The 27,654-nt window shown below is 31.0% G+C and overlaps 2 protein-coding genes and 1 long non-coding RNA gene across 3 annotated transcripts; 2 read left to right on the top strand and 1 right to left on the bottom strand.

The window, feature by feature from the left end:
* Positions 1-2,306: 2,306 nt before the first annotated feature.
* Positions 2,307-3,220, bottom strand: LOC133682333 (uncharacterized). The gene is made up of 2 exons (XR_009836664.1): positions 3,131-3,220; positions 2,307-2,595 (listed from the first exon to the last, which is right to left on the bottom strand). It is a non-coding gene; the product is annotated as an uncharacterized LOC133682333 (long non-coding RNA).
* A 2,688-nt stretch (positions 3,221-5,908) lies between these two features.
* LOC133683204 (ankyrin repeat-containing protein BDA1-like) lies at positions 5,909-7,780 on the top strand. The gene is made up of 2 exons (XM_062106758.1): positions 5,909-6,555; positions 6,791-7,780. Exons 1-2 carry the CDS (start codon positions 5,983-5,985, stop codon positions 7,595-7,597), a joined length of 1,380 nt encoding a protein of 459 aa, XP_061962742.1. The 5' UTR covers positions 5,909-5,982; the 3' UTR covers positions 7,598-7,780.
* A 10,385-nt stretch (positions 7,781-18,165) lies between these two features.
* Positions 18,166-18,999, top strand: LOC133681382 (uncharacterized). Its single transcript, XM_062104416.1, has one exon. The coding sequence runs from the start codon at positions 18,172-18,174 to the stop codon at positions 18,772-18,774; it is 603 nt and encodes a 200-aa protein (XP_061960400.1). The 5' UTR covers positions 18,166-18,171; the 3' UTR covers positions 18,775-18,999.
* The last annotated feature ends 8,655 nt before the right edge of the window (positions 19,000-27,654 follow it).

Genomic DNA, 27,654 nt, shown 5'->3' on the forward strand with positions numbered 1-27,654 from the left:
TGGGATAGGACCACCATTATTTGTAGACGTGGGGAAAGAAGAGGGAAAGAGAACATTCCAGGAATTCACATGGTTGCTGTTAAGTGCGTATTGGTATCTTCGTTAAAATTATTTTTTAAGCGTATATTTTTTTAAAACAAATATTAAAATAATTATTATTTTTATTTTTGATATTAGCATATTAAAATTATTTAAAAAATACAATTAATTTAATGTTTTTTCAATTTAAATACACTTTTAAAACATACCCAAATATAATTTCAAACATAAAAACAAATAATTCTAAATCTATTAGCATGCATGGAGAAAGTACTGCTTCCACAAACCGCAACAGTCCATTTTCTTGATTGAATTGATGTTTTTTAAATTATTTTATGCTTGAAAATTTAATAAAATAATACTTTTTAAAAATTTATTTTAAATATTAAAACATCGAAACAATTAAAAAAATATTAGAAAAAACAATTTAAAACTAAAATAATTTCAAAAAATAGTTAAACCGCAATACCGAATCACGAAACGAAAAGGGATTGTCTGATTCCCATTCTATGCTTGCAGAAGTGAATGACAGAACATTATTTGTTAAAATTCTTTCAGGGATTGCAGTCTGGTGAATGCTACAACATTTTGTCCTTGAATGTGCAAGAACAAGAAGCAAGAAGGTGAATCAAATAGCGTGACTTGATGGGGTCCACTCCTGCGTTTGTCTTTGAATTTGGAGAGGCTAAGCAGGAAAGTGGAGTGAAGTAAAGAAAATTAAAAAAAAATAAAAAAAATCCGTATCTACCAAACGACTTTCCAGTCCCAAGTCCAAGGAAATGGCGTCCTTTCTGTCCAGGTTACCCTACAAATTCCAATTCCATGTAACATTCTAGGCTTTTTCTTATAATTTGGTGGTGCTGGGACACGAAATCCAGCAAAACATCTTCATAAAAAGATCTGATCCTCTGTAAGGAAGCTTCAATTACACCGTGAATGGATTGGTGTTGTGTTGTTAATTATATCAGTGTTATGAACTGGATTCTAGTTTCTTAACTGGACAAGAATAGACTCATATATTAAATTGAAGGCAATTAAAGGGCCTTCTTTTACGCACACACGAAGAGGGTCGGGTTCATATTATTTTTTGCTAGTAAAAAATAATGTGCATATATTATAAATATATTTTTTAAAAAATAAATTTATGTTTTAGGTTATAGCACTGATTATTCAAATAAAATGATTTTATTTTAATTACATTAAAAAAATAAACAACAATAATAAACAAATAAAAACAAATAACTGATAATATAGGAGAAAAAACTCTTTTCCAAAGCGAGAAAACAATATTCATTTTTTAGTCAATTAAATATAGAAGAACAAAATTGAGTAAAATAAAAAATAAAAAACCTACATGAGTCAATCCGAGTTAATATAATAGGCTTGTAACATAGGCTAACTTGTCAAACACGCGTTCTAAGTTATCAGATCATGATAATCTGATAGAAAACAAATAAAAAAACCACAAAACTACTTTTTATAATAAAAACTAATATCAAACGATGGAGTCATAAAAAAAATAAAGCAACAAAAAAAATATCAACTCTCATTAACTTTTCAAACTCGTGATCCAGATCATTAGATCATAAGCACTAATAAAGCTTAATCTCTAACAAATCAAATAATGAAAGATGAATCAAGAAAACAGAACAATCACACCAAAAGATCCAAGATAAAAAAAATAATAATTAAAAGAATAAAAATCAAAATCAAAATAACTTAGAGAACAATTAAAATTTTTTGACCAGATGGTGAAGTTAAAAAAAATATAACTTTAAAAAATCAAAAGAATAAAAATCAAAGCAGAAAATATAATATATGATAAATTTAGATTGAAATTGAGACCAATAAATCCTTTACAAAAGAGTAAATAAAAATAAAAATAAAAGAATAACAATCAAATTAAAAAATATAATATATAACAAATTAATATTGAAAACAAATAAATCTTTTATAAAATCACAAAAAATAAAAAAGAAGAAGAAGAAGATTTGAAGTTAAAATAATAGCAATAAAAATATCAAGCTTTAAGGGAAAAAAAAAAGCTTCACTAAATATATACTGTTACACCACTATTAACACATTTCACACTAATAAAACGAGGACACAACGATATCTGTAGTTTAATTTTTTCGTTTTAAAAGTAAAATTATTATTTTATTATATAAAAAAATAAAAAAGATATAAATAGCCTGGTTACAACTTTAAATTTTTCAACTTGTAAGACAATTAGATAATTTACTGTGCTTAAAATTTTTAAAAATATATTTATACTCCCGAATCATTAATCCTTTAATGATTGATGAACAATGTCAAAAGATCACAATTCTCCTTGAAAGAAAGCATTTGATTTTTTTTTCAAAAGTGCAAAATGATAATTACCAACGAATAAGAAATATATCTATGGTTGATCGGGCTTCACGGGTGTTGGTTATCTCCTTTTCACTCTTTCTTCTTGATCTGTTTGCATTTTCTTGCGTATTTTCTTACTTGCTCTGATAGCCTCAAATTGCGCAGCCAAAGCCACCAACAGAGCTCGCCGCCCACGCCGATTATCTGTTGATTACCATGCAAAAAAAAAAAAAAAAGCCCTCAATTTGAGCAACTTGTTAATTGGTTCAGTCGCTTTCCAACAGTTAAAAGAAGCACCGGTTTCAGGACCATCCACCATTCGCCTATTCTTTCATGGCTTCTCTGTAGAAGTAAACTAAAATCCTCATTCTGCATTATCAAAAACAATCCAGCAATAGGAGCTAGAGTCTAGAGAGGTATCTTCAAAAGTTTATGCATGTCTACTAACATAGCTTCTTGGCTCTAAGTGAATTTGAATCTTAAAACTTACAGGTATTATGCATTGTTCTAGAGTTCTGGACCTCAAAAGAAGGCTCGAAAAGGAGACTCTTCAGGATGAAAAGGAAGAGATGGTAAGTCTATATACATTCTAAATCTTAGGATTTCAATTTTAGCCTCCAAATTGAAAACTTCGCAGAACAAAAGCTGACAGAATTGAGTAAAATTTCATGAAACGTAAATTCCAAGTAGCTAGGTCATCGTACAGTGGTACGCATAAACAGGGAAGAAAATCACTTACCAGGGCAGTCTTTGTTGGTAGAAAGAGCGATGAAGAAATCCCATGATTTCTCCAAGTCTTTTTTGACAACAGTAGACTTCATGTCCAGCCTTTTTTTTCTTCCTTTTCTGCTTGTTTCTCCTGTGTTCTAATTTATGGAGAATTGACTGTTTGTTTTTACATTTAAACCGCCTTATTTGATTTAAAAAATTAAAAAATTGATATTTTTTAGTGTTTTTTTTTGATTTTGATGTACTTGTATCAAAAATAAAAAATTATTTTAATACATTTACAAATAAAAAATATTTTTGAAAAAAATACCATCCACCAAGATAAAATTACTAACACATAAAATAAATAATTAGTTAGGCAAATTTAATTAAGAAAGCCGCTTGTTTTTCTGTATTTGGTTTGGAATCAATGCGGTTTCTTTTTGACTAAATTGATAATACTTTTGGTATAATAATGTATTTATATTTTATTTAGTATAATAAAATTGCTTTTTTTTTTTTTTTAATTTCCGGAAAAAACTTGGATAGAGCTGCTACTCGAGAAGAGAGAGGCCCTCTCTAGAGAGAGAAAGAGGAAGAGAGGCCCAGTAAAGAAAAACCACAATGGCCGACTTGCTATTCTTCCGTATGGGCCACCTATGTTTGAGCCGAGAGCAATAGACCATTCATTTATAGCCCCCCCCCCCCCCCCCCCCCCGGCCCCTTTTTTGTAGAAGTTCCGTACAGAGATTAAGGAAAGGAAAAAAGATGTGAAATAATCCAAAATATAAAAATAAAAGAGGATGGAAGTTAGAGTTTTATTAGTACTTTATAATTATTTTATTCTGAATAATTAATTAATATTAATTTAAATATAAAAATATTATATATAAGTTCAAATAAAAATATTATTCTACTATTGACAAATAAATAAAAAATAAAAAATATTTCTTAAAGAAAAAACCTACTCGCTAGTAAAAACAAGAAAAATTAAGAAAAAGCAGCCCCTTTTATTCAATGTTCCCTCCACCGCCCTTCAATGGGATTTAAATCCACAATGCTTGAAAGCCAAACAGCACTCTAATTATATATATATATATATGTAAAAAAAAAAGAACCCCTGATGTTCAGAATTTAATTTTTGATTTGTCTGAATTTCCTCAACTTGTTTTTTTTTTTTGAAGCGGAGACATTATATAAACCTAATTAATATTTGATTATATGATGAAAATTATTTTTTGAAAGTGTTTTTTATTTGAAAATATATCAAAATATTTTTTTTAGTTTTTTATTTGTGATATTAACACATTAAAATAATAATAAAAACTAAAAAACATTAATTTAATATTTTTTTAAGATAAATATATTTTTAAAAAATATAAAAAAATAAAAGTTATCACACGCTCAAAATAAAATCTAAGTCTACTATTTGTTCAATCTTCGATAGAATTTTTCCTTGAGATGACTTCTTACCTTTTTTTTTTCTTTTGCCTTTTTTTTTTCTACTATTAGATCACTTTGTACCTATAACTATAATACAAGATGCCATGTCTTTATTCTTTCTTAACTCCATGGGCTTAAGGTTTTTCTTTTATTATAAGATGATTTTTAAGAGTGTTGTAATGATTATTTTTTATTTAAAAAATATATTAAAATAATATATATTTTTAATTTTTTAAAAATAAATTTTGATATGAACACATCAAAATAATAATAAAAAATAAATATATTTTAAAAAAATATAATTTCTAACTCCGTTTCAAAACATAACCTTCAAGTTTCTTTGATATAGAATTTGTTTAGTGATTCTGAGTGATGTTGCGTGATTGAACCACTTTTCTTTGATACATTTCCTAAGTACTACGTTAGGCATGATCAAATATTCTATTAGAAACTTCTTGAGCAGGAAATCTATTATTATTATTATTATTATTATTATTATTATTATTATTATTATTATTATTACATATTAAAAGTAAATGGTCTGTAAAAGTAACACAACTGATTTTCTTTTTAATGTAGAAGTGATAAATATATAATTTTCAGTTTTTTTAGAAAACAAGTTTTTTTTAGATTTGTTTTTGTTTTTATAATTGATATTTTTATCATTTTACACTTGACCTATTAATTATTATTTTATTTTTTATCCTTATTTTTGTAATAGTTTTTTTATTTTTTATTTGATATTTTTTTAGAAAAAATATTATTTTTTATTCTTTATACTTTGAGTATTTATCACTCTATACTTGACTTATTTACACCATTTTTTTTTATTATTTTTATTCTTTTGAAGTTTGTTTTTTAATTTTTTTCTCTTTACAATTTTTTTTGAAAATTATTATACAAAAATCAAGGAAATAATATTTCAATATAACAATTACAACATTGTTTTATTTTTCTTCTATGTTAAAAATGAATTTGAGACATTTTATTTTTTTATTAACGTATATAATCTTTACTATATTTTATTATATATTAGTGTCAACTTCTTAATTCAAAGTTTTATTTTTTATTCACAATAAAAAAACACGTAATTAAAACCTATACATGAATTTATTTGTGTTAGAAAAAAAATTATTCAACCTGCAGCTAGACCAGTCGAATAAAAAAATTAACACTTTTGTTTTACATTTATTAACACAAATAATTTTTAATTTATTTAATTAAACGTATATATAAGCCTTTTGATTTATAATTAGAATTTTTATTGTAAAAAAATATATTTGAAAAGTTAGCATTTTTTTTCTTCCAAATAAGTAGTTATTTGCTATAACATGCAAAACATTTCATCACAACAACATCACAAGTACTAAATTTTTCTTATTGTCTATCATTTCCCTCAAAAACTTAACTACTGTAGTGAGATAATTGCTGCCAATTAGAATGGATTCAAGATTGTTTGATGCCATTCTTTCCGGTGATATAGCTGCATTTCGCTCATTACTAGCAGAAGATCCACTTATACTTGACCGCATTTCTTTGAACTCAACAGAGAATCCTCTACACCTATCATCATTAGCTGGCCAACTCGAAATCACAAGAGAAGTAGCGTGCCAAAAGCCAGCATTTGCCAGGGAGCTAAATCAAGATGGTTTTAGTCCTATACACATTGCCTCCTCAAATGGGCATGTAGAGCTGGTGAGAGAGCTTTTAAGGGTAGGATATGATATTTGTCTTTTGAAGGGAAAAGACGGCAAAACACCACTTCATTTTGCAGCAATGAAAGGACGAGTCGATATTGTGCAGGAATTAGTATGTGCTTGCCCACAATCTGTCAAAGAGGTAACGACTTGCGGTGAAACTGTGCTTCATGTAGCTGTAAAGAGTAACCAGGTTGAAGCTGTTAAGGTTTTGTTGGAAGAGATCAAGAAACTTGACATGATGGAGATTGTTAACTGGAAGGACAAGGATGGTAACACCATAATGCATCTAGCTACCCTCAGAAAACAACATGAGGTGAGGAAAAATTATTCTTACATATTTCTATACTATTTTGATTCATTTGAAAAATATAGTGCTTTAATCTGTGATTATCAGATGCAAACATATATACATTGATCAAAACAATAGTCCACGAGGTTTGATTTGCTTTCTCAGAGCTGGGTTTTAGATTCAAATCACATAAATACCTTAGTAGATGTATATTATATGCAGGGGTGAAGCATTCATTACATGTTGTTTCTTTATGCAGACCATAAGGCTATTAATTGGTCGAGAGGCCATTGCTTACGGAGTAGAAGTAAATTCTATTAACGCAAGTGGATTCACAGCAAAGGATGTTCTTGATTTTATTCTTCAAAGTGGAGGTGAATACAATGACATCAGTATCTTAGAGATGTTCCAGCAAGCAGGAGCAATGAAAGCTATGGATATCACAACAAATCCTGCTTCGACTTTCCAAGTTGAAGTGAAGAACATTAACAAGAATGTTAATCATACAACGCAAAATTCTCGTCCATGGAACCTCTGGAAAGAGTTGAAGCTAGAAATTGAAGAGTCATCAACTGAAACTCAGAACGCATTAATGGTTGTCGCAACGCTTATAGCAACAGTGACATACCAAGCTATACTTAGCCCTCCCAGTGGTTTTTGGTCAGCAGAGTCTCGAAGATCTCAAACGATTAATAGCGTTCAAAAGAGAGATGTTTTGCCTGGAGAGGCTGTCATGACTGGTGACCCTGAAGTTTTTGCCGTATTCACTGTCTTTAATGCAGTTGGATTTTTTGCATCCATCGCCATGATTTCCCTCCTAACCAGCGGGTTTCCTCTCAGAGCCGGCTTGCGTCTTGCCATACTCTCAATGACTGCTACTTACGTGATTGCAGTAATTTATATGTCACCAACAGAAAGGAAAACAATAGACGCAGTGGTCTGGTCGGTTGGCCTGCTAGTTCTCGCAGAGTTTGCCCGTTTTATGATATGGATACTTAAGAAATGGGGTGTCCTTCCTCTGAAAAAGACAAGAACTTCTGCTGATAGGAACCAGGCCACGGTGTGAAATTAAAATTTCATTCATTTCAAAGTTCTTTGATGTGTCTGCCCATTAAGCTTGCAAATGAGTTCCGATGTAACATCATAGTAATAATTCATCCAAGATTCTGTTCTGTAGCAGAAGTAGTAAAGATCAATTTCTCACAGCGTTTGTTAATTGTGTAAATTTATCAATTCAGTACATTCTTCACCTCTCCTTGCTTCATCCATGTCTTCACATTGCAAGATTCTCTATGTTTTTTCTTGCTTCTTATAAGCCTAGCTATTACCTAGAGGCCCTGTCTTGGGATAGATTAGGTAGCCCAAGTGGAAAACCCAGAATATTGCAAAAAATCATCATACAACAAAGGAAGATTTCAAAAGGATTTTAGGTGACATGCAAGAACTCTACGGTCCCGTGTTTGAAAAATCTAAACACCAAATTATAAAAAATCTAGCTGTGATATTGGATTAGACCGGCGACCGGCGGCTCTTACAGGGTGACCGCTTCTTTTCCAATGCCTCTGACTCGTTATATGCATGTTAAAGTGTTTGGCATCATAAGTTCCTGCTTGATGTCATGAGATAAGACAAATTTATTTTATCCATTATGATCCAAATCATGGTTTTTTCTTGATTTTTTTAAATATACTTGTGGTTTCTTGGTGTTCTTTTTTAACACAGATTTTTGTAGCTCAGGTCACAGACTAGTGATGCCCTAAAATCCATCCTTGTGCAACAAAAGGGTTGTAGCTTGACTGGAGTTGCCAAATTCCAATATGCCTCTAAAGAAAACCCATCAAAAAGCTGATGTCATGGATCGGCTTCAGACATTGTTGGATTGGATACATCAAATCAATTAAAAAATCCCATTATACTTCTTGAATAAAAAGAAAAATCATGCAGATTAATAAAAAGGTTTGTGTAGTGCCCGTCGGCTACACAACTCTTATAAAAATTTAAGTAAATTGAGCAATTAGATAAAAAATTATGATTTTTTTAAATTATTATTTTAGTTTGGAGCAATCAATTTTTTTTTAGTTTAAATCTGTCTTGCTAGTGTGTGTGTGTGTATATATATATATAAACTATCCATATAATATGTTCATGGCAGATCTTATCTACTTATACAAGATAAATAACCGACTAATAAGAATTACATGTTATTTAAATCTCGGCTACATCATTGTGCAAATAGAGCAGTCGAAATCCATAGACCTAGACCAGGCAAGTTGAATGTTTGATGTCTGTCGAGGATTTGACCCCTTAAATCCTCATTTTGCATTGGAGAAAAGAAGAAACCTTTGGAAAATCTGAAAAATGAAAAAATATATATTAGTTAGTTAGTTTCTGTATTTCAAAAATATTTTTAAAAAAATTTATTTTTTTTATTTTTTTATTAATTTTAAATTAATATATTTTTAGTGTTTTCAAATTATTTTGAAATGTTGATGTTAAAAATAATTTTTTTAAAAAAATATTATTGATATATATTTTAATACAAAACAGTAGTTAAAAACCAAGCAATAACTTTAGAATGTCTAAATTTTTAAAAAGAGTAGCTTATTTTATTTTAGTTCGTGAGAATAATAGGATTGCAAAGTGCAACTCCCGACACCCAGCTTAGTGTCTACGAGAATTCATGCCTCTTATTTTGTTGTGTCGCTAAAGGAACTAATGACTGAATATAGAATAGTACGGCGACTTTTTTAAATATATATATATTTTTTTAAAGGAAGATTTCAAAAGGATTTTAGCTGACGGAAGGACTCTATACTCTACAGCCCTGTTTGGGGCTGTATTAAATTTTGATTTTTTTTCTTCTTTAAATTATTTTTTTTAGATTAATAATCTGTTAATAAAAATAATTTTTTTAAAAATAAAAAAAATATTATTTTAATACATTTTAAAACAAAAAAATATTTTAAAAAACAATTTTACATCCCACTTCCATATCAGTGTTTGAAAAATCTAAAGACAAAATCTAATGCAAGCAGTCAAACTTGGAAGAGGACGTAAATTACAGCCACGGTGAGTTGCGAGAGAAAGCATATAGCTGTGGTTTGGGATTAGACCTGCTCATTAGAGTGTTTGGCATCATAAGTTGCTGCTTGGATAAAATGGCTCAAGTACACCCTCAAAATGCCGAGAAAAGCATTAACTGGTTCAAGAGATTTCAATATGACGAGAAAAGGGACTCGCCAAGTGATATACGAAATGTATTGCTGGTAATTGCCATACTTATTGCTGCAATGACCTTCCAAGCTGGGGTGAATCCACCTGGAGGAGTCCGGCAGGATGATAGTGGTATCATACCTGCCGCTGGGGCGAATCCTCCTACTCCCGTACCGTAGGAGAATGGCAGGAATGTAATGTTACAAAACTTGCCGCTGGGGCGAATTCTCCCAGTCCTGGAGGAAAAAATAATGAGGAACAAAATCATGCAGCTGGCAGAGCAATTTATGGTTCTCAGAAAACGCCTTTCTATGTTTTCTTGATGTCAAACACTCTGGCATTCTCCTCATCATTACTTGTCATCACATCTCTCACTTACGGGTTCCCTTTCCATTTTGAGATTTGGGTTGCCACAGCTTCAATGATGGTAACCTATTCTTCTGCAATTTATGCTGTTACCCCTCATGAATCTGAATCTGAGCATTTTGATCGCTATACTTTGATTACAGCTTCAGTGCGTTTTATCACAAGGTTTTTGATTCAGACGCATAAGAGTTTTCCTGGGTTGTATTCTCTGTATTTTCTAGGAAAAAATTCTATAGAAAGTAAAGTAGCATGATCCGTGTATAAAGATGTAATCCCAGCATTGTGAATTAATTAAGAATTCATTATTCATCATATACATTTCTTTGTACTCCAGTCTATCTTCTAATATATTTCTTTTCTTATAAATTTGCATCCTGGGTAATTTATAAAATTGAAAGGAAAAGCTGATATGGATTCTTATGGTTGGAGATTCGATGTTTTGTGTACCACTGCAATAGCAGCCATTGTCAAGTTCTTGCAAATTTAATTCACTGGATGTGATCTTTTAATGAATCCATCCAAACTGTTTCAAATTAACTACCTCTTCTTGCTAAATTGAGTTCTTTCTCCTTTGAAAACATAAAAGCCCTAAAACGATTGAGATCACGTCGAGTTCTCAATTTTTAAAATCAATTTTCTTTCAAATTGGTTTCCTTAAAGGATTTTGTAATTTTTCTAAACAAAGGCAATACCTTCTACTATTAAAACTTTATCCTTGATAAAATTAATATATACACAAAATCTTTATGCATCCTCTGTGTATGTGCTTTGTGCGATAGCTGCATTTGAATGAGTAAGGTTAGTTTCCTCCAATATTTTAGTCACTCTTTTTTTATTATTATAGCAACAAAAAAAATTCCTCAATTAACTATCAAATATATACTTCCTTCCCATGGTTTCAAGCAATCTTTAGTAATATTATGTTCGTATTTTTGGTCCATTTTAATAGAATGCTTTTAGAAACCCACGATAATGCACAACGAACTAGTGGTTGTAGCAAATATATATATATATATATATATATATATATATATATATATATATATATATATATATATATATATATATATATATATGTAAAAACTATGTAAAAGCTTGTGGCATGTGGGCTGATCAAGCCGGTGGCTATGTCATTCTGCATCCCCAACGGGCTTGATAAGCTATTTGTTTGTGAGCTTGATATCGCATTTGCTAATCTTCTCATTTAGAGGACCCTAACTCCTTTTGATGTTCCTCTGTGGTTGATTTACAAGTAGACACAGGAAACAAAAATATGTATCGCCATGACAATTGTTTACCCCTTATTTAAACCAATTTTAAGAATAAAGTAAAAAAAAAAAAAAACCAAAATCGAAAAAAAGAGTGTTGATTGCAATATGATAAAGAATGGTTTGATTTTTTTAGCAGGAAATTAAGGTAATGCCTTTGACTCCTTAAATGCATATATAGCTTATTTAAAGGTGCTGATTAAAGTGTTTGACATCATAAGTTGCTGCTTGGGTAAAAATTGCTCAAATACATCCTAAAAATGCAGAGAGAAGCAATAGCTGGTTCAAGAGATTGCAATATGATAAAGAAAGGGACTCACCAAATGACGCACGGAATGTTTTGCTGGAAATTGCCTCACTGATTGCTGCAGTGACCTCGAAGCTGGGGTGAATCCTCCTGGAGGAGTCTGGCAGGATGATAACGTTAATGAACATCATGCAGCTGGCAGAGCAATTTATGCGTTTCAAAAACCTCCTTACTATGTTTTCTTGATGTCAAGTACTTTGGAATTCTCCGCATCATTACTTGTTATCCCATCTCTCACTTACGAGTTCCCATTCCACTTTGAAATTTGGGTTGCCACAGCCTCAATGATGGTAACTTACGCTTCTGTAATTTTTGCTGTTACCCATCATGAATCTGTGCGTTTTCACTATCTTTTGATTACAGCTTCAGTGCCTTTTATCTCCAGGTTTGTGATTTATTCAATGAAGTTTAATTGTAATTTTAATTTTAAGAATTAATTGTAATTTTAATTTCTATTAAATTCAAACCCCGACCTTAAGTTGGCCGCCAATTTTAATTTGGTTATTGGTCTCATATTTATGTAATTGGATCTTCAATTGATTAATAAATTTTTGAATCTTTTAATTTAATCTCTGATTTCGGTCAATTCCAGGTTCTCTATTTATACTTTTTTTTTATTTTGATCCTTGGTTTTAGAGTTCTTCAATTAAGTCCCTAATTAGCCATCAAATTTTAATATTTATACAATTAAACCCTTGATTTGACCAAATCAACTCTAAAAAATTATAATTTGACCTCAAAACTTTAATTCCTTCCAATTAAAGCTTAAATTGACTTAAAAAATAATTTTTTCTGACAAACAAACCCTCTATAAATTCAATTAAACTTTTAATAAAATTTAATTGAGTCCACGAACATTTGATTTTGGACTTTTCTTTCTTAAATTGAATTTTCTTTGTCAGCAGAGCTCTCATCAGTAAAAACAATATAATATCAAATTTCCATCTTTTTATTTTTGAATCTTCTCAAACCAATTCCTAGCTATTTTCTAGGCGCTCTAACATTCATTTTTTACAGTTCTTATTTTTTAGATTTCTTTTGAATATATATATTTTTGTATTTTTTTTAAGAACCCAAAAATGGATAACAACATCATCTAACAAGCACCTGCATATTAGTTCTAAATATCCTTCATAACTCAGTTTATAAGAGCAACTGCTTCCTTTCATAGAGGAAGGAACATAATATGCATTGGTCTCAAGAACTCTAATTAATATCTTATCTTAATAAAACATTGATCAGAAATATATTTAGGAACAATACTTTGATACAATATGAATCTTATAATTATAACAACTTTATAATTTTGTATACAAAATATTTTTGTTCCGTGGACTTTATCTGATTAATAAAAAATAATTGAATATTAAAGATAAATAAAACCTTTATTAATAATAAATATATTTTACATATATAACAGATCTACATATTTACTAACATTTCTAGTTGCAATTATTAATAGCACTTCATATTCACTCCATTTCGAATTGTTCCATGTATAGGTTACAAGGTTTCCTAATTATATATAAAAAAAGTTACAAGGTTTCGTTATAAATCAAGGTCAACCCTCAACTTGTAGTATCCAAACCATATTCCATAAGGTGAGATGGCACTTCTTGTTTCTGCAACGATGATCTTATCTTCAAGAGACCAAATCTCCTACCTCACGTGGTACGTAGTTTTCCTGTATACATAAACATCATCTACCTTCCCAAACTCTCCAAAGGATTGCCTTAAAAATTCCACAGAAAAACTGATGGGGAAGTTTTCAAAATACAAAGGTGAGTACATGAATGCTTTAGAAGAACTAGGGATAGAAGGGATGGGGTAGTACTGCAAAGGGATTTAAGGGAAGCTTGATGATGATGAGATTTAGAGTGAGTTTGATGAATGGTTTCGAAAGACATTGATATATTGATATTGATACGATGGCAGAAACTGATGTGTTTGTAGTGAATGACAAAACGACTGAGAGTCAAGCTGTAAATCATTGGCACGGTGTCATCTAAACCATTGGAGCCAGCAAAAACTACACAGCCTACACTCACGATGCGGGAAGTCTACCCCAACCACCATTGGTTTATTGCCAGCCCAGCCCAAAAATAGATATGGGATGAGAGAGATTTCACATAGCAAGCAGCTACTAGATGCTGGCCTGCTGCATCTTGTGTGCAGACCACCTAATTAACAAAAAAATGAGAAAAAGCTTGCAATTGCATCTGCATGCATGGGTTCCTATAATGTTGACTCGGTAATATTTTATTTTATGGAGTCAGGACAGTAAACTTGCACATACATTTTATTACCGAAGAGGTAATTTTGTCATGTTTGGTGGGGGGTGCTAGGTTAGCTAATGTGGACAAAACTCCAACATAAATTATATTAACCATACAGCCTGTTTTTGACATTTGGTTTTGTACCTTTCATGAATTGTGTAGTAAGGGAGGATGCACAAAGCAAATGAAGCTTTCTTCCTCGTGTACGCTTTCAAGGCACAGATAATTCTAACTACTACTTGCAAGACCTGTACAAGTCTCCTTTCTTAATTAAGGTCCATCAACCAAACCAGCAAAGCCGGCATTTCAATAATCGATCTGTCGAAAGAGATGTTTGTGTCGCTGCATTAATTACGAACACTTACTTATTGATGAAGTGATTATTAATTACTCTAAAGAAAATTGTCCAAATCACAGGGAAGGTAATCCGCGCGACTGTTAACATATATATCCTAGCATTGAAATTCTGAAGTTTTTTATTAGTATTATTATTAGTACTACTACTACAAAAAAGAAGAGGCACGATATCTCTTGATGGGAGGGGAACCCTAGTACTGCCAGTTGAGCTATATGGCTTGAAATTTTGAAGTTAATATAAAGGAAGATTCCTAAAGGGTTTTAGTTGACATGCAAGCACGAGATATGTAGTGTTTAAAGAATACAAAGACCATATCTAATTCAACCGGTCAATGCGGGTCTTATATTTCACTTGTTGCAACTTGCAAGTGAAAACATGCGTTTGTATCAATGTCAAGGTTGAAAGCTGTGATTTGGGATTATAGAAAGGAGATCAATTTGTCACGAGTTTGGAACCTGGCCTGGTGGTTGTTGGTCTCTGTATTTCTATGATATATACACAATTAAATATTAAACCGGTTGATAGCCCAGTTCCTTTTTATTTCAATCCGTACTCATTAGACTTTATCATGGTTGGCATTGTGAATTTGTTGGTTCAACCTTAAAACAAGTCAGTTTTGGACAATTCTTTTGAAAAATAAAGTTACATATCATTTTAAATAAAATAATAATAAAATTCTTTGAATTCACCTGATCAGATCTCACCTGGAATCAACCATATCTATCGAGTTTGATAAGGTTAATCTTCAAATCAGTTTCGAACATAATATAATTCAGATCAGGCTCTAGTTTAATGAGTTACCGGACCATACGGATTTTAATTATGACTATGCTTCATTTATTCTAGGTATTATTTTTTGCAAATTAATGGTCTGAATTTTTAATAAGAAATTAAGGTAATCACTTAGACAATGATCATGTGTGAGCCTATCTATAGATATAGATGGTTTTTCCATATGAAATTCTCTTGCGGGTCAGTTTAGTGTACATGTCATCTAACAAATACCTGCATATTAGTTCCAAGTATTTCTCATTCCTCAGTTTAGGAGAGTAGCTGCTTCCTTTCATAGAGAAAAAAACATAATATGCACTGGTCTTAACAACTCTAATTAATATCTTGTCTTAATAGAACATTGATCAGAAATATTTAGAAACAATGCTTTGATACAATATGAATCTCATAATTATAATAACTTTATAATTTTTTATGTAAAATATTTTTATTCCGAGAACTTTATCTTTACTCTAAATTGATTAATCAAATATAATTGATTATTAAAGATAAACAAAACCTTTATTAATAATAAATATATTTTACATGAATAAAATCAGCTACATATATAACCAATCGACATATTCACTCGACATATTCACTAACATTTCTAGTTGCAATTATTAATAGCAATTCATATTCACTCCATTTCGAATGGTTCCATGTATAGGTTACAAGGTTTCCTAATTATAAAAAGAAAAAAAAGAAAAAAGGATACAAGGTTCCTTATAAATCTAGCAAGGTCAACCCTCAACTTGTGGTATCCAGACCATATTCCATAAGGTGGGATATCAATTCTTGTTTTGGCAACGATGATCTGATATATCTTCAAGAGACCAAATCTCCTACCTCACGTGGTCCGTAGTTTTCCTGTATATATAAACATCATCTACCTTCCCAAACTCTCCAAAGGATTGCCTTAAAAATTCCACAGAAAAACTGATGGGGAAGTTTTCAAAATACAAAGGTGAGTATATAAATGCTTTAGAAGAACTAGGGATAGAAGGGACGGGGTAGTACTGCAAAGTGATTTAAGGGAAGCTTGATGATGATGAGATTTAGAGTGAGTTTGATGAATGGTTTCGAAAGACATTGATATATTGATATTGATACGATGGCAGAAACTGACGTGTTTGTAGTGATTGATAAAACGACCGAGAGTCAAGCTGTAAATCATTGGCACAGTGTCATCTAAACCATTGGAGCCAGCAAAAACTACACGGCCTACACTCACGATGCGGGAAGTCTACCCCAACCACCATTGGTTTATTGCCCTGCCCAGCCCAAAAATAGATATGGGATGAGAGAGATTTCACATAGCAAGCAGCTACTAGATGCTGGCCTGCTGCATCTTGTGTGCAGACCACCTAATTAACAAAAAAAAAATGAAAAAAAGCTTGCAATTGCATCTGCATGCATGGGTTCCTCTAATGTTGGATCAGTAATTTTTTTTTTTAGTTTAACATAGGTGTTCGGGTCAGTTTGCACGTACCTCGACTAATCTCACGGGCCCTGAAGTTAACGACCATATAAGCCTTCAGTGACCATCATATGAGTAACCACATGACTTGAACTTTAAACCATAGAAAGAGCAAATTTTTTTATTTTAAACTTTTATTACTGGATCACTACCTAAATGGTAATATTTTATTTCATAGAGTCAGGACAGTAAACTTGCACGTACATTTTATTACCGAAGAGGTAATTTTGTCATGTTTGGTGGGGGGTGCTAGGTTAGCTAATGTTGACAAAATTCCAACATAAATTATATTAACCATACAGCCTGTTTTTGACATTTGGTTTTGTACCTTCCATGAAATGTGTAGTTAGTTAAAAAAAATAAAAATGGGAAAAAAAAATGCTCAGTTCACACAGTAAGGGAAGATGCACAAAACCAATGAAGCTTTCCTCCTCGTGTACGCTTTCAAGACCTGTACAAGTCTCCTTTGTTAATTAAGGTCCATCAACCAAACCAGCAAGCCGGCATTTCAATAATCGATCTGTCGAAAGAGATGTTTGTGTCGCTGCATTAATATTTACGAACACCTAGTTATTGATGAAGTGATTGTTAATTACTGTAAAGAAAATTATCCAAATCACAGGGAAGGTGATCCGCGACTGTTAACATGTTTCTGAAGTTAATATTCTCCGTGCATATCTCTAGCATTGAAATTTTGAAGTTTTCATGTATTATTATTACAAAGGAGAGGCGCGATATATATATCTCTCGCGAGGGGAGGGGAACCCTACTGCCAGTTGAGCTATATAGCTTGAAATTTTGAAGTGAATATAAAGGAAGATTCCTAAATGATGTTAGGTGACATGCAAGGAGGAGATATGTGTGTTTAAATAATACAAAGACCATCCCTAATGCAACCGGTCAATGCGGGTCTTATTTTTCACTTTGTTGGAAAGATGAGGAGAAGAGTTAGGAATCTCGCATCTTCGGGGAGTTGCAACTTGCAAGTGAAAACATGCATTCATATCAATGTCAAGGTTGAAAGCTGTGATTCGGGATTATAGAAAGGAGATCAATTTGTCACGAGGTTGGAACCCTGGCTTGGTGGTTGTTGGTCTCTGTATTTCTATGATATATACACAATTAAACATTAAACCGGTTGATACAGAGTTACCCCAATTCCTTTTCTATTTCAATCCATGCTCATTAGACTCTATCGATAGTTGGAATTGTGAATTAATTTGTTGGGTCAACCTTAAAACGAATTCAGTTTTGGATAATTCTTTTGAAAAAAATTGAAGATACATTATTTAGATAAAACAATAACAAAAAATTTTAGAATTAAAATGATCAAGTCTCGTCTGAGTTTAACCAAATCAATCGATTTTAACAAGATTCATATCCAGATAAGTTCAAAGATAAGGTTCTAGCTTAACAAGTTATCATACCATACTAACTTTATATCTATGCTTCAATCATTCTAGGTATTATTTTTTGCAAATTAATGGTTTGGATTTTTTAATAAGAAATTAAGGTAATGCCTTTGACTCCTTGTATGCATCTAGCTTATTTAAAGGTACTCATTACAGTGTTTGGCATCATAAGTTGCTGCTTGGACAAAAATGGCTCAAGTACACCCTCAAAATACCGAGAGAAGAATTAACTGGTTAAAGAGATTTCAATATGATAAAGAAAGGGACTCACCAAATGATGTGCGAAATGTTTTGCTGGTAATTGCCACACTGATTGCTGCAGTGACCTTCCAAGCTGGGGTGAATCCTCCTGGTGGAGTCTGGCAGGATGATAATGGTATCAAACCTGCCGCTGGGGCGAATCCTCCTAGTCCTGGAGGAGAACGGCAGGAATACAAGTTTGAAGAACATCATGCCGCTGGCAGAGCAATTTATGCGTCTCAAAAACATCCTTACTATGTTTTCTTGATGTCAAACACTTTGGCATTCTCCGCATCATTACTTGTTATCCCATCTCTCACTTACAAGTTCCCTTTCCACTTTGAGATTTGGGTTGCCACAGCATCAATGATGGTAACTTATGCTTCTGCAATTTTTGCTGTTACCCCTCGTGAATCTGTGCATTTTCGCTATCTCTTGATTACAGCTGCAGTGCCTTTTATCACAAGGTTTTTGATCCAGAAGCTTAACAAAAGCAGTAAAAACTCTCAGAAAGATGAAGAAATAGGTGGGGAAACAGGCCAAAGTGTGTAGATGTAAGAGCTGTGGGCAAGGCCGACATAAGCTGGTTCATTTCTAATTTGTCCTTGGCCAGGATGGTGTTTTTCTTTTTCTCATTCTTGTATCTCTTGTTTCCCTGGGTTGTATTCTCTGTACCCTCTATCTTCTAATGTGTTTTTTTCCCTTAATAAATTTGCATCCTGGTTTACAAAATTGAAAGGAAAAGCCGGTATGGGCTTCTTATGATTGGAGATTCAATATTTGTGTACTACTGCACTAGTTTATATTAAGGCAATCTGCACGATAATAATCTTTATATCAAGTATACATCTCTTTCTGAAAAAAAGCATTAAGGTCAAATGCAAGGCAAATTATGATCCCCCCCGATTGCATGCAGATTAGTAGGACTCTTCACCTCTCCTACATGCGTGTCCTCTAGCTTCTTGCAGGTTAATCAATTCAGTTCGTCAATTTCTCTATGCCTTTCTAGTTGCAATTATTAATAGCACTTCATGTTGTATAAGAACAGTTGACAAGTCACTCACCATCTAGCATCTACATTTAGGTTGAGAGAGTATGGATGATCATGATGCCCTAATATCCATCCTTTTGCAACAAAAGGACTCTAGCATGATTGAAGTTACAAAGCAAAAGCTGATGACATAATTCATCCTAAGACATTAATTGTTGGATTGGATACATCGATGCAATCAAAATGAAGCCCCATCATACTTCTTGAATATTAAAATAATCATGCTTAATGTGCAAAATATGGGAATAAAAGCATCAATTTAACCTTTTCCTTTGATTTCTCCTATCAAATGTCTAGCCTAAAAAGAAGTGGTAAACAATGTGCATGCAATCCAAAGGCTTCTCGTAGCTTTTGTTATCCATAAATACCATTTTACAGTCATGCCTTCTGCTCCCTGTTCCCAAGTATTCGAAAAATCCCCCTTCCCTTCTTTTACAAAATCTTTCCGTCAAGTGATTTAATGGAAAATTGGGAAGACACCAAATTTATATACTCCTAATCAGGTTTTCTCCTTTTATGGTTCAGATCTTGGTAATATCACTTTCACATTTTCATTTCAAATTACTGAATACCACAAAAAGGGGAAGGAAAAAAAAAGAGAGAAGGCATAACAGTACTGCCTGCTTGGCTGTTTGATCAGGATCTTATACCTTTCTTAAATGAATTCAGTACTCTACCAGAAGTACTCCTATCCAGATTTAATGGTGCCAGAGACTCGCAGAGGACTGAATCTTTCTTACTTGAATGAAAATCAAGTGCGTTTTTCCCCTTCTCTTTAACAAAAATATTTAAACCTCTTGGCCCTTTGAGTTTCAATGTTAACAGAAAAAAGGAACCATAACTTTCACCTGAGAGATATGGAAAATCACCCTAAAAATACTACTAGTACTAGAATCAAAAGAAAAATCAAGGCCTGCTTCAAATTTATCGCAAAACCAACAAGGCCACCATTGGAAGGAGATCTAAAGCCAGAAACTCATAATATCCGAAATGTTTTGCTGGTCGGGACTGCGCTGATCGCCACCGTGACCTTCCAAGCTGGAATTAGTCCACCTGGTGGAGTTTGGCAAAGTGATGATAAGCTGGGACATAAAGCCGGACGTGCTATTTATTCTGATCAGAGAATACCTTTCCAAATTTTCCTGCTATGTAACACTATTGCACTGACATCCTCCAGTTTTCTACTATTATGTCTAACCTTTAGGTACCCTTATTTCTTGGAAGTTTTCATGGCTACAATTTCTATGATGGGCACTTATGGTTCTGCGATATATTGTGTAACACCTTACGAATCAGTGTCGTTTCGTCTCATCTTCCTCGCCGCTCCTGTACCTATGGTAATAAGGGTTCTTATTTGGGTGTTTTCCGCTGTATTTTACTACAAGTGCCCAATGAATGGTTAAAAAAGATCGGATGTGGAAGGAAAGAACCCATATCAGTAAGATGAGGTGCTTGTGTATGCTGAATGTTTGCTTCTCCTTTCTTCTTCTTTCCAGACGGCAGAATGTAATTTCGTTTATAAATATTGTTGGCTGTGATAATATTAGCCAGATTTATTTCCTTTTGAAATAATAATTTCGAAAAAAAAATTCGGTTGACAGTTTTCAATTTTTTGCAAAAATTGAACAAATTTATTGCCAATCACTCTTTCTATCCGTAGATTGATTAGCAGATAAAATTGTAAGCGCATCCAGCAAGGGACAAGTACAAGTCATTTGTAATTCTTGATTGATTCGGTGAAATTATGAAGAACAATTAATTATAAATTTTTATTAAAAAAATCCTAAAAGTTGAACCAAGTTTTACCATATTAACCAAATCATTAAAAACTACCCACCAAGTTAAGTTTGAGTTGTGTTTTAAATTAAGTTTTTTAATATATGTATCACATCTATTATTTATTAGATTAAATATTTATAAAAAAAACTTATTTAATCGGGTGAGTTGGAGTTGCTATTCATTATAAGAAGGAATTCTTGATAATTTTTTTAATATGTATATATACACACCCACCGAGTTAAGTTTGAGTTATGTTTTAAACTGAGTTTTTTAATATATGTATCATATTTATTATTTGTTAGATTAAATAATAATATAAAATTATTTTTTATTATTATTATGGGTGCTCGAGTTAATTTACGTGTATCTCAATTAATCCTATAAGTTTTGAAGTTAACAATCATATGAGTTTCTAATAATCATCGTATTAACAACTATAAAGCTTTAATTTAAAATTTTATATATATATATATATATATATATATATATATATATATATATAAATAAATAAAACTTATTTAATAGGGTGAGCTGGAGTCGCTCTTCTGGATAAGAATGGAATTCATTCCGATGATTTTTTTTTTTTTTTTTTTTGCGAAGAAAACAAATGGTTGTGTAATTGTAATTTGCCATTTTGCCTCTAATGCGGGGTATTCTTAACATTCTCAAAGCTGATGTCACAGAACTGACGGTGTGCTACATCATGGCAATGGAAATGATGAAATCATGCATGACGCTTGTTGAATAAAATAATCACACTCGCGCGCAATATCAGAGCTTTGGAAATAAAGCAAGCAATTTAACTTCTTCCCTCGAATTCTTCCATCATTCTTCTAATCTAATAAAAATTATAAATTTAAAAGTGAAAAACACCTGACGTATTTCTACCCGTTTTACTCTGAGCCAAATCTTCTTCGTATAGAACTTGTTATATTTAAATTTGAAAATCTTTTTTTTAATCATGTACTATATAACTCGAGTTTTATTTTCAATGTATTAATTACCGGGCAGTTTCGGTCCCTCTGAATTCTAAATTATTGAACACCAGAAGGAAAAGGAAATTTAAAAAAAAAATAGCACTTCCCGTTTGGCTAGCTGTTTCAGCATCTTATACCTTTCTTAAATGATCTCAACACTCCACCAAAAAGTATTCCCAGGTGAATTTCATGGAAGAGAACCTTTCTTTACTTCAATGAAAATCAAATGCACCGTCCCCGTTCTTGTTATTAATTTATTCGAGCCTTGTTTTGCCCCGCTGAGTTTGAGTGAAAGACGGGACGAAAGAATCACTACTCTTACAATTCCTAGTGAAATATGGAAAGTACTAGTAACAAAACCAAAATCAAGCCCTTACAAGATATTATATTGCCAACAAGACCGCCATGGAAAACAGAGACAAATGGTGACATCCGAAATGTTATGCTAGTCGGGGCTGCGCTGATCGCGACGGTGACCTTCCAAGCTGGAATCACCCCACCTGGTGGAGTTTGGCAAAGCGATGATAATCAGGGACATAGAGCTGGACATGCTGTTTATTCTGATCAGAAAGTTCCTTTCCAAATCTTCCTGATATGCAACACCATTGCACTAACGTCCTCCATTTTTCTCTTATTATGTCTAACCTTCGGTTACCCATATTTCTTGGAAGTCTTGATTGCTACAATTTCTATGATGGGCACTTACAGTTCTGGGATATATTGTATTACACCTTACGAATCAGTGTCCTTTCGCCTCATCTTCGTCGCTGCTCCTGCGCCTATTGTTATACGGTTTGTCATATGGGTGGTAGCCTCTGCAGTTCGCCATCTAAGATTACCAATATCAAAGTAATGGTTCAAAATACTGCTCCTGCGCAGTATTGGAGCTGGTTCAATTTTAAGATCCGCGTTCTTCATGCAGAATTTTATGTTTGATTCTTTCTTCATTTATTTATTTATTTATTTATTTTGCTGAGAGCAGAAATGATCTGATATTGTTGTAAACGTTTACTACATGTAACAGCGTAAAAAATAAAGTTCAACCCTGTTAATATATATGTCTTTTCTAATAACTATAACTTAAATTTTCTTCTTGGTTCTTTTATTGTTAGCTTTATTACCTGGTGGCATTCTGCTCTACTGGAAGCAATTAATTAATTAGTGTATGTTGCATGCTGCCAGTACAGTGAAGCTCACAGTACCAGTAATAAATATCTCAATTTTTATTAAGAATAATTAATCAGCATAACAAGTACTCCAATGGGTTAATTTAAGCTTTTTGTTCAAGTAATTTATCAATCTTTTTCCCACATTTCTCAATAGATCTAGTCCTTCTTCCATCGAATTTTTGTTAATATTTTTTTATCGAATAGATATATTTTATGTAATAAAATGATGTTGTTTTGAAAAAAAAAATTAAAAAATTAATTAATATTAACATAAGAACCTGATTAAGAATTGTTTAGAATATTTGACATCAGATTGATAAAATTTAGAGGTCTGATTGAGATCCAGTTAAGATTGAATATATAAATTAGATAATAAATTAGGTTTTCCTTAAAACGTAACGTTTTAAAGCTGGATCACAGATACTTGGAATTCAGTCTAACTTTAGTCCAAATTTGTACCTTTCTTCTCCTGGTGGGGCTATTTGGATACCCAGATACCCGACACTGGTAATCACACTTCACACATGAATTGACTCGGATAAAGGAAGATTATTACATGAATTGGTTTTATATATATATTAATTAAAATTTTCTAGCTGATTAGTGATAGGACGTAAGTTTTTTTAAAAAGAACTCCACTCATGAACATCTAGAAATGCTAATAAAAAATGGCTGAATAATTAGAATTTAACATAAATTAAAAGTTTGTGGTTCTTGGAATTTATAAAAATTATAATATTATTAGAACTCTATAATATTCAAGTCAATCTCTATCAAGAGAGTTTTAGCATGGTTAGGAAATAATTAATAGTTCTCTTCTTGATTGGATAAAAATTAAAGTATTAGCTTAGTAGAATTTGTAAGGATATATAAAATTAATATTGTTTTAATATTTTTTAATAATTTTGATATATTAATGTTAAAAATAATAAAAAAATTATTTTGATATATTTTTAAATAAATAAATATTTTCGAAACATATGTTGCACATAATACTAATTAAAGACGCATTAAACCCACACTAATGTGGGCTTTTTATTTCTATTTTCATTGTAAATCCTCCATTCGTAGCAGCCTTGTTGTAATCTTTTATTAATTGTTTTTTTAATATTTTAATTATCAGCAGGGAGTAATTTTTAAATTACTTATTTTAAATTAGTAAATTAGTACTGAACGCTTAATATTTATTATTGTTAAATGGCCTCTCCTGATATTTAATTATGATTTCCATTTTTTGTTAAGGTTTTGTTTTGTCGACATCAATTTGAGGTAAAATAAAAAATAACACAATCTTTATGGTATTATTTTGATAGTTAATTTTATAATTAAGATTTTGAATACAAAAATAGTATTTATGTAAATAAAAGCACTAATACAACATTGCTAGGTGGCACGTTAATTGTAGCTACTGATCTATTTAGTGAAATTTTATAACAAAATTTGAAGTCAGAAAGGCAATCTGCAGAAGAATAATCTTTATATCAAGAATGTTATAAAATAATATAAATTATATTATGAGAATTCACCTAATAACTTAAGTTATTGAATTGAGATAATTTTTTGACATGTTATCAGAGCCTTTAATAACCAAGTTGTCCCGAGTTCGAATCTCATTATCCTTATTTATTTGATAAAAAATAAAAATTTAAACACAAGGTAGTGTTAACCTGTGTAAATTTCAAGTCTAAAAAGTTTTCACTTGAGGGAGTGTATTAGAGAATAAAATAAATTATATTTTGGAATCTCTCCTAACAGCTTAAATTATTGAGTTAAAATAATTTTTTGACAAAATAAACATTCTTTTATGGAAAAAGCATTAAGGTCAATGCAATTTTAATTACGATTACATGCACAAGAATGATATATTAAAGTTCCAAATTCCATTATGCCTCTAAGAAATCATATGCAAAAGCTAATGTCATAGGTCAGGTTAGGACATTGTTGGATTGGACACTTCAAAGCAATCAAAATAAAGCCTCTTCATACTTCTCAATTAATCACACATTTCTCAATAGAGTCCTTCTTCCATCATTTTCTTGTTAATATTTCCCTTCGAATAGGAATATTTTATGTAATAAAATGATGTTTTTTTAAAAAAAGATTTATTAAAAAAATAATTAACGTCAACATAAGACCCTGAGCGAGAAATATTGTTTAGAACATTTAAGATAAAATTGATAGGCTTGGGATCCAATTAAAATTGAGTACAGACTAAATTAGGTTTCTTTAAAACTATTAGACCCCTCAATATATTACAACATATACTAAATCACTGCAATTTGTTTTTTCAGTTTTAATTGATCCTCAAATTTTATTTTTCAATTGCAACTTCCTACGCCCAAATTAATGCCAATTTATTAAAGTTTGTCAAGAAAAGAGAAAATTTAACAAAATATAACCAAAGTGTAAACCAATAAAAGGATAATTTCAAATTCATTAGAAAAATTTTTGTTTAGCACACCATTCATTTTACTTTGAAGTATCTTTAGTTTTTACAATTTTAATTTTAATTCAAAATTTATTTTTTTAACATTTTAGTCTCTAATTTTGAGAAAGAAAAGAGAAGTCACTTGAAAATAATTAACGAGAAAAAAAGTTGTCTCTTTAGCCACATTTCAAAGATAATACTTATCGTTCTTGGTATTAACGAGTTTTATTTGATGAATGGGTTTAATGGTGGTGATTTTGAACCTTTGTCTTGCTTGAAAAGATAAATCATGGATGAGATAAAAAAAAAAAATTATCTTCAGTTTAATTTTGTATTTTTGAATTGTCCTATTTTTTTTGGAATTGATAAATTGGTTTCTTGATACTCTAAGTATGTGTAATGAGTGTGTTTCATGTAAAAATAGGTTAAAAAATAATTTTTAGGTCAAACGCCCTTTCCTTTCCACCATCATTATAGTGATCAAACATGCTGTTTATCTTAATTTTATTTCAAGAAAATAGAAACGAATAACATGTCATATGCATATGCATCTTTGGTTGAGAAAAAAGAAGAAGAATGAGGTTGGCCTTGCAGTCCTTCACATGTGGGCTATTTGTTTATTGGCCCAAACATCTAGCCCCTTTTGAACTTTTTTTAAATTTAATTTAAGATTATTTTAAATAGATTAATTAAATAAAATTGTGAGATATTTGATCAAGTAAGTATTCAATTTTAATTGAAATCACTTAGATTAACTTAATTAAAAGAGTTATGATATTTTTTAATAGATTAATATTTAATTTTTACTTGGTTTTTTCTAAAATTATAACTTTTTTTTCTAATATTTGTAGATGTTTTGTGCAACCTTATATAATATATTTTTTTAATTCTATTCAATAACTTCTTTAAGCATGTTTATTTTTAATATTGTTTAATTAAATAAAGATTAATTCTAAAAAATAAAGTTATTAAGTTTAATTATGTTTATAGATGATGTTACGAGATCAGATAACTTAATATGTATCTATCTTTTAACCTTTTGGTTTAGTTCTAAATTAGTGTTAAAAAATTTTTTCTTATATTTATTCTCGATTCTTAATTTATTTAATTAAATATATTTAAAAATTTTGATTTGCAAAAAATTTCTTAAAGTAAAAAAAACTTCGGAAATACATGCATGCACATTCATTTTTTAGCATTAAAAATACTTTTGATTCCACCCATGGTTAAATAAGGGTCAATTAAGTAGATTTTGAAATTAATTATTAAAATTTGACTTGAAAATATAAAAATATTATTAATTCCTGTACTTTTTTAACATCAAAGAAAAAAATCGAGCTACAGCAACCATCTCAAGGAAGAAAAGCGAAATGTGTAATTGCCCACGAAAACAAAGATGGTTTCTTTGCTCACGCACAGAGCTTTTCTTTTTCTATTTTTTTTCACGTTCCTTTCCCCCTTTCTTTTTCCATGCGGTGCCAATAATTGTAAAAAATAACTTGAAGACTTGAAAAGGAGTCTCGATTCCCCGGGTCCATCTGCAAAACAACAAAGCAATTCAGCTTAACTTTTCTCCAAATTTCCACCGTTCTTCACCTGGTGGGGGCTATTTGGATACCCAGATATTCGACATTGATAATCACTATTCACACAAGATTTATATAATTTTAAATTCATTGACTTGCATTGACTCGGGTAAACACTGATCATTAAATTAGTTTGGAAATTCTTACATGAATCGGTATGTGTGTGTGTATTAAGATTCAGATTTTATTTAATGAATCCATATGCTATTATTTATTGGGATAATTATATAAATTTTTCTGTAATTTTATATGAATTTCACTTTTTCCCCATATTTTTATAAATTACATTTTTCATTATATAGTTTATTTGTTCAATAACATTTTATATCTTCAATAATGTATTTTGTTTGTTATAGAATATAAAGTATAATCTATAAAAATATGAAAAACAAATTAAGATAAAATTAACTATAGAAAATCTTTTATAATTATCCTTGATTAA

This window comes from Populus nigra, chromosome 2 (assembly GCF_951802175.1).
Source record: "Populus nigra chromosome 2, ddPopNigr1.1, whole genome shotgun sequence".
NCBI classification, from domain to species: domain Eukaryota; kingdom Viridiplantae; phylum Streptophyta; class Magnoliopsida; order Malpighiales; family Salicaceae; genus Populus; species Populus nigra.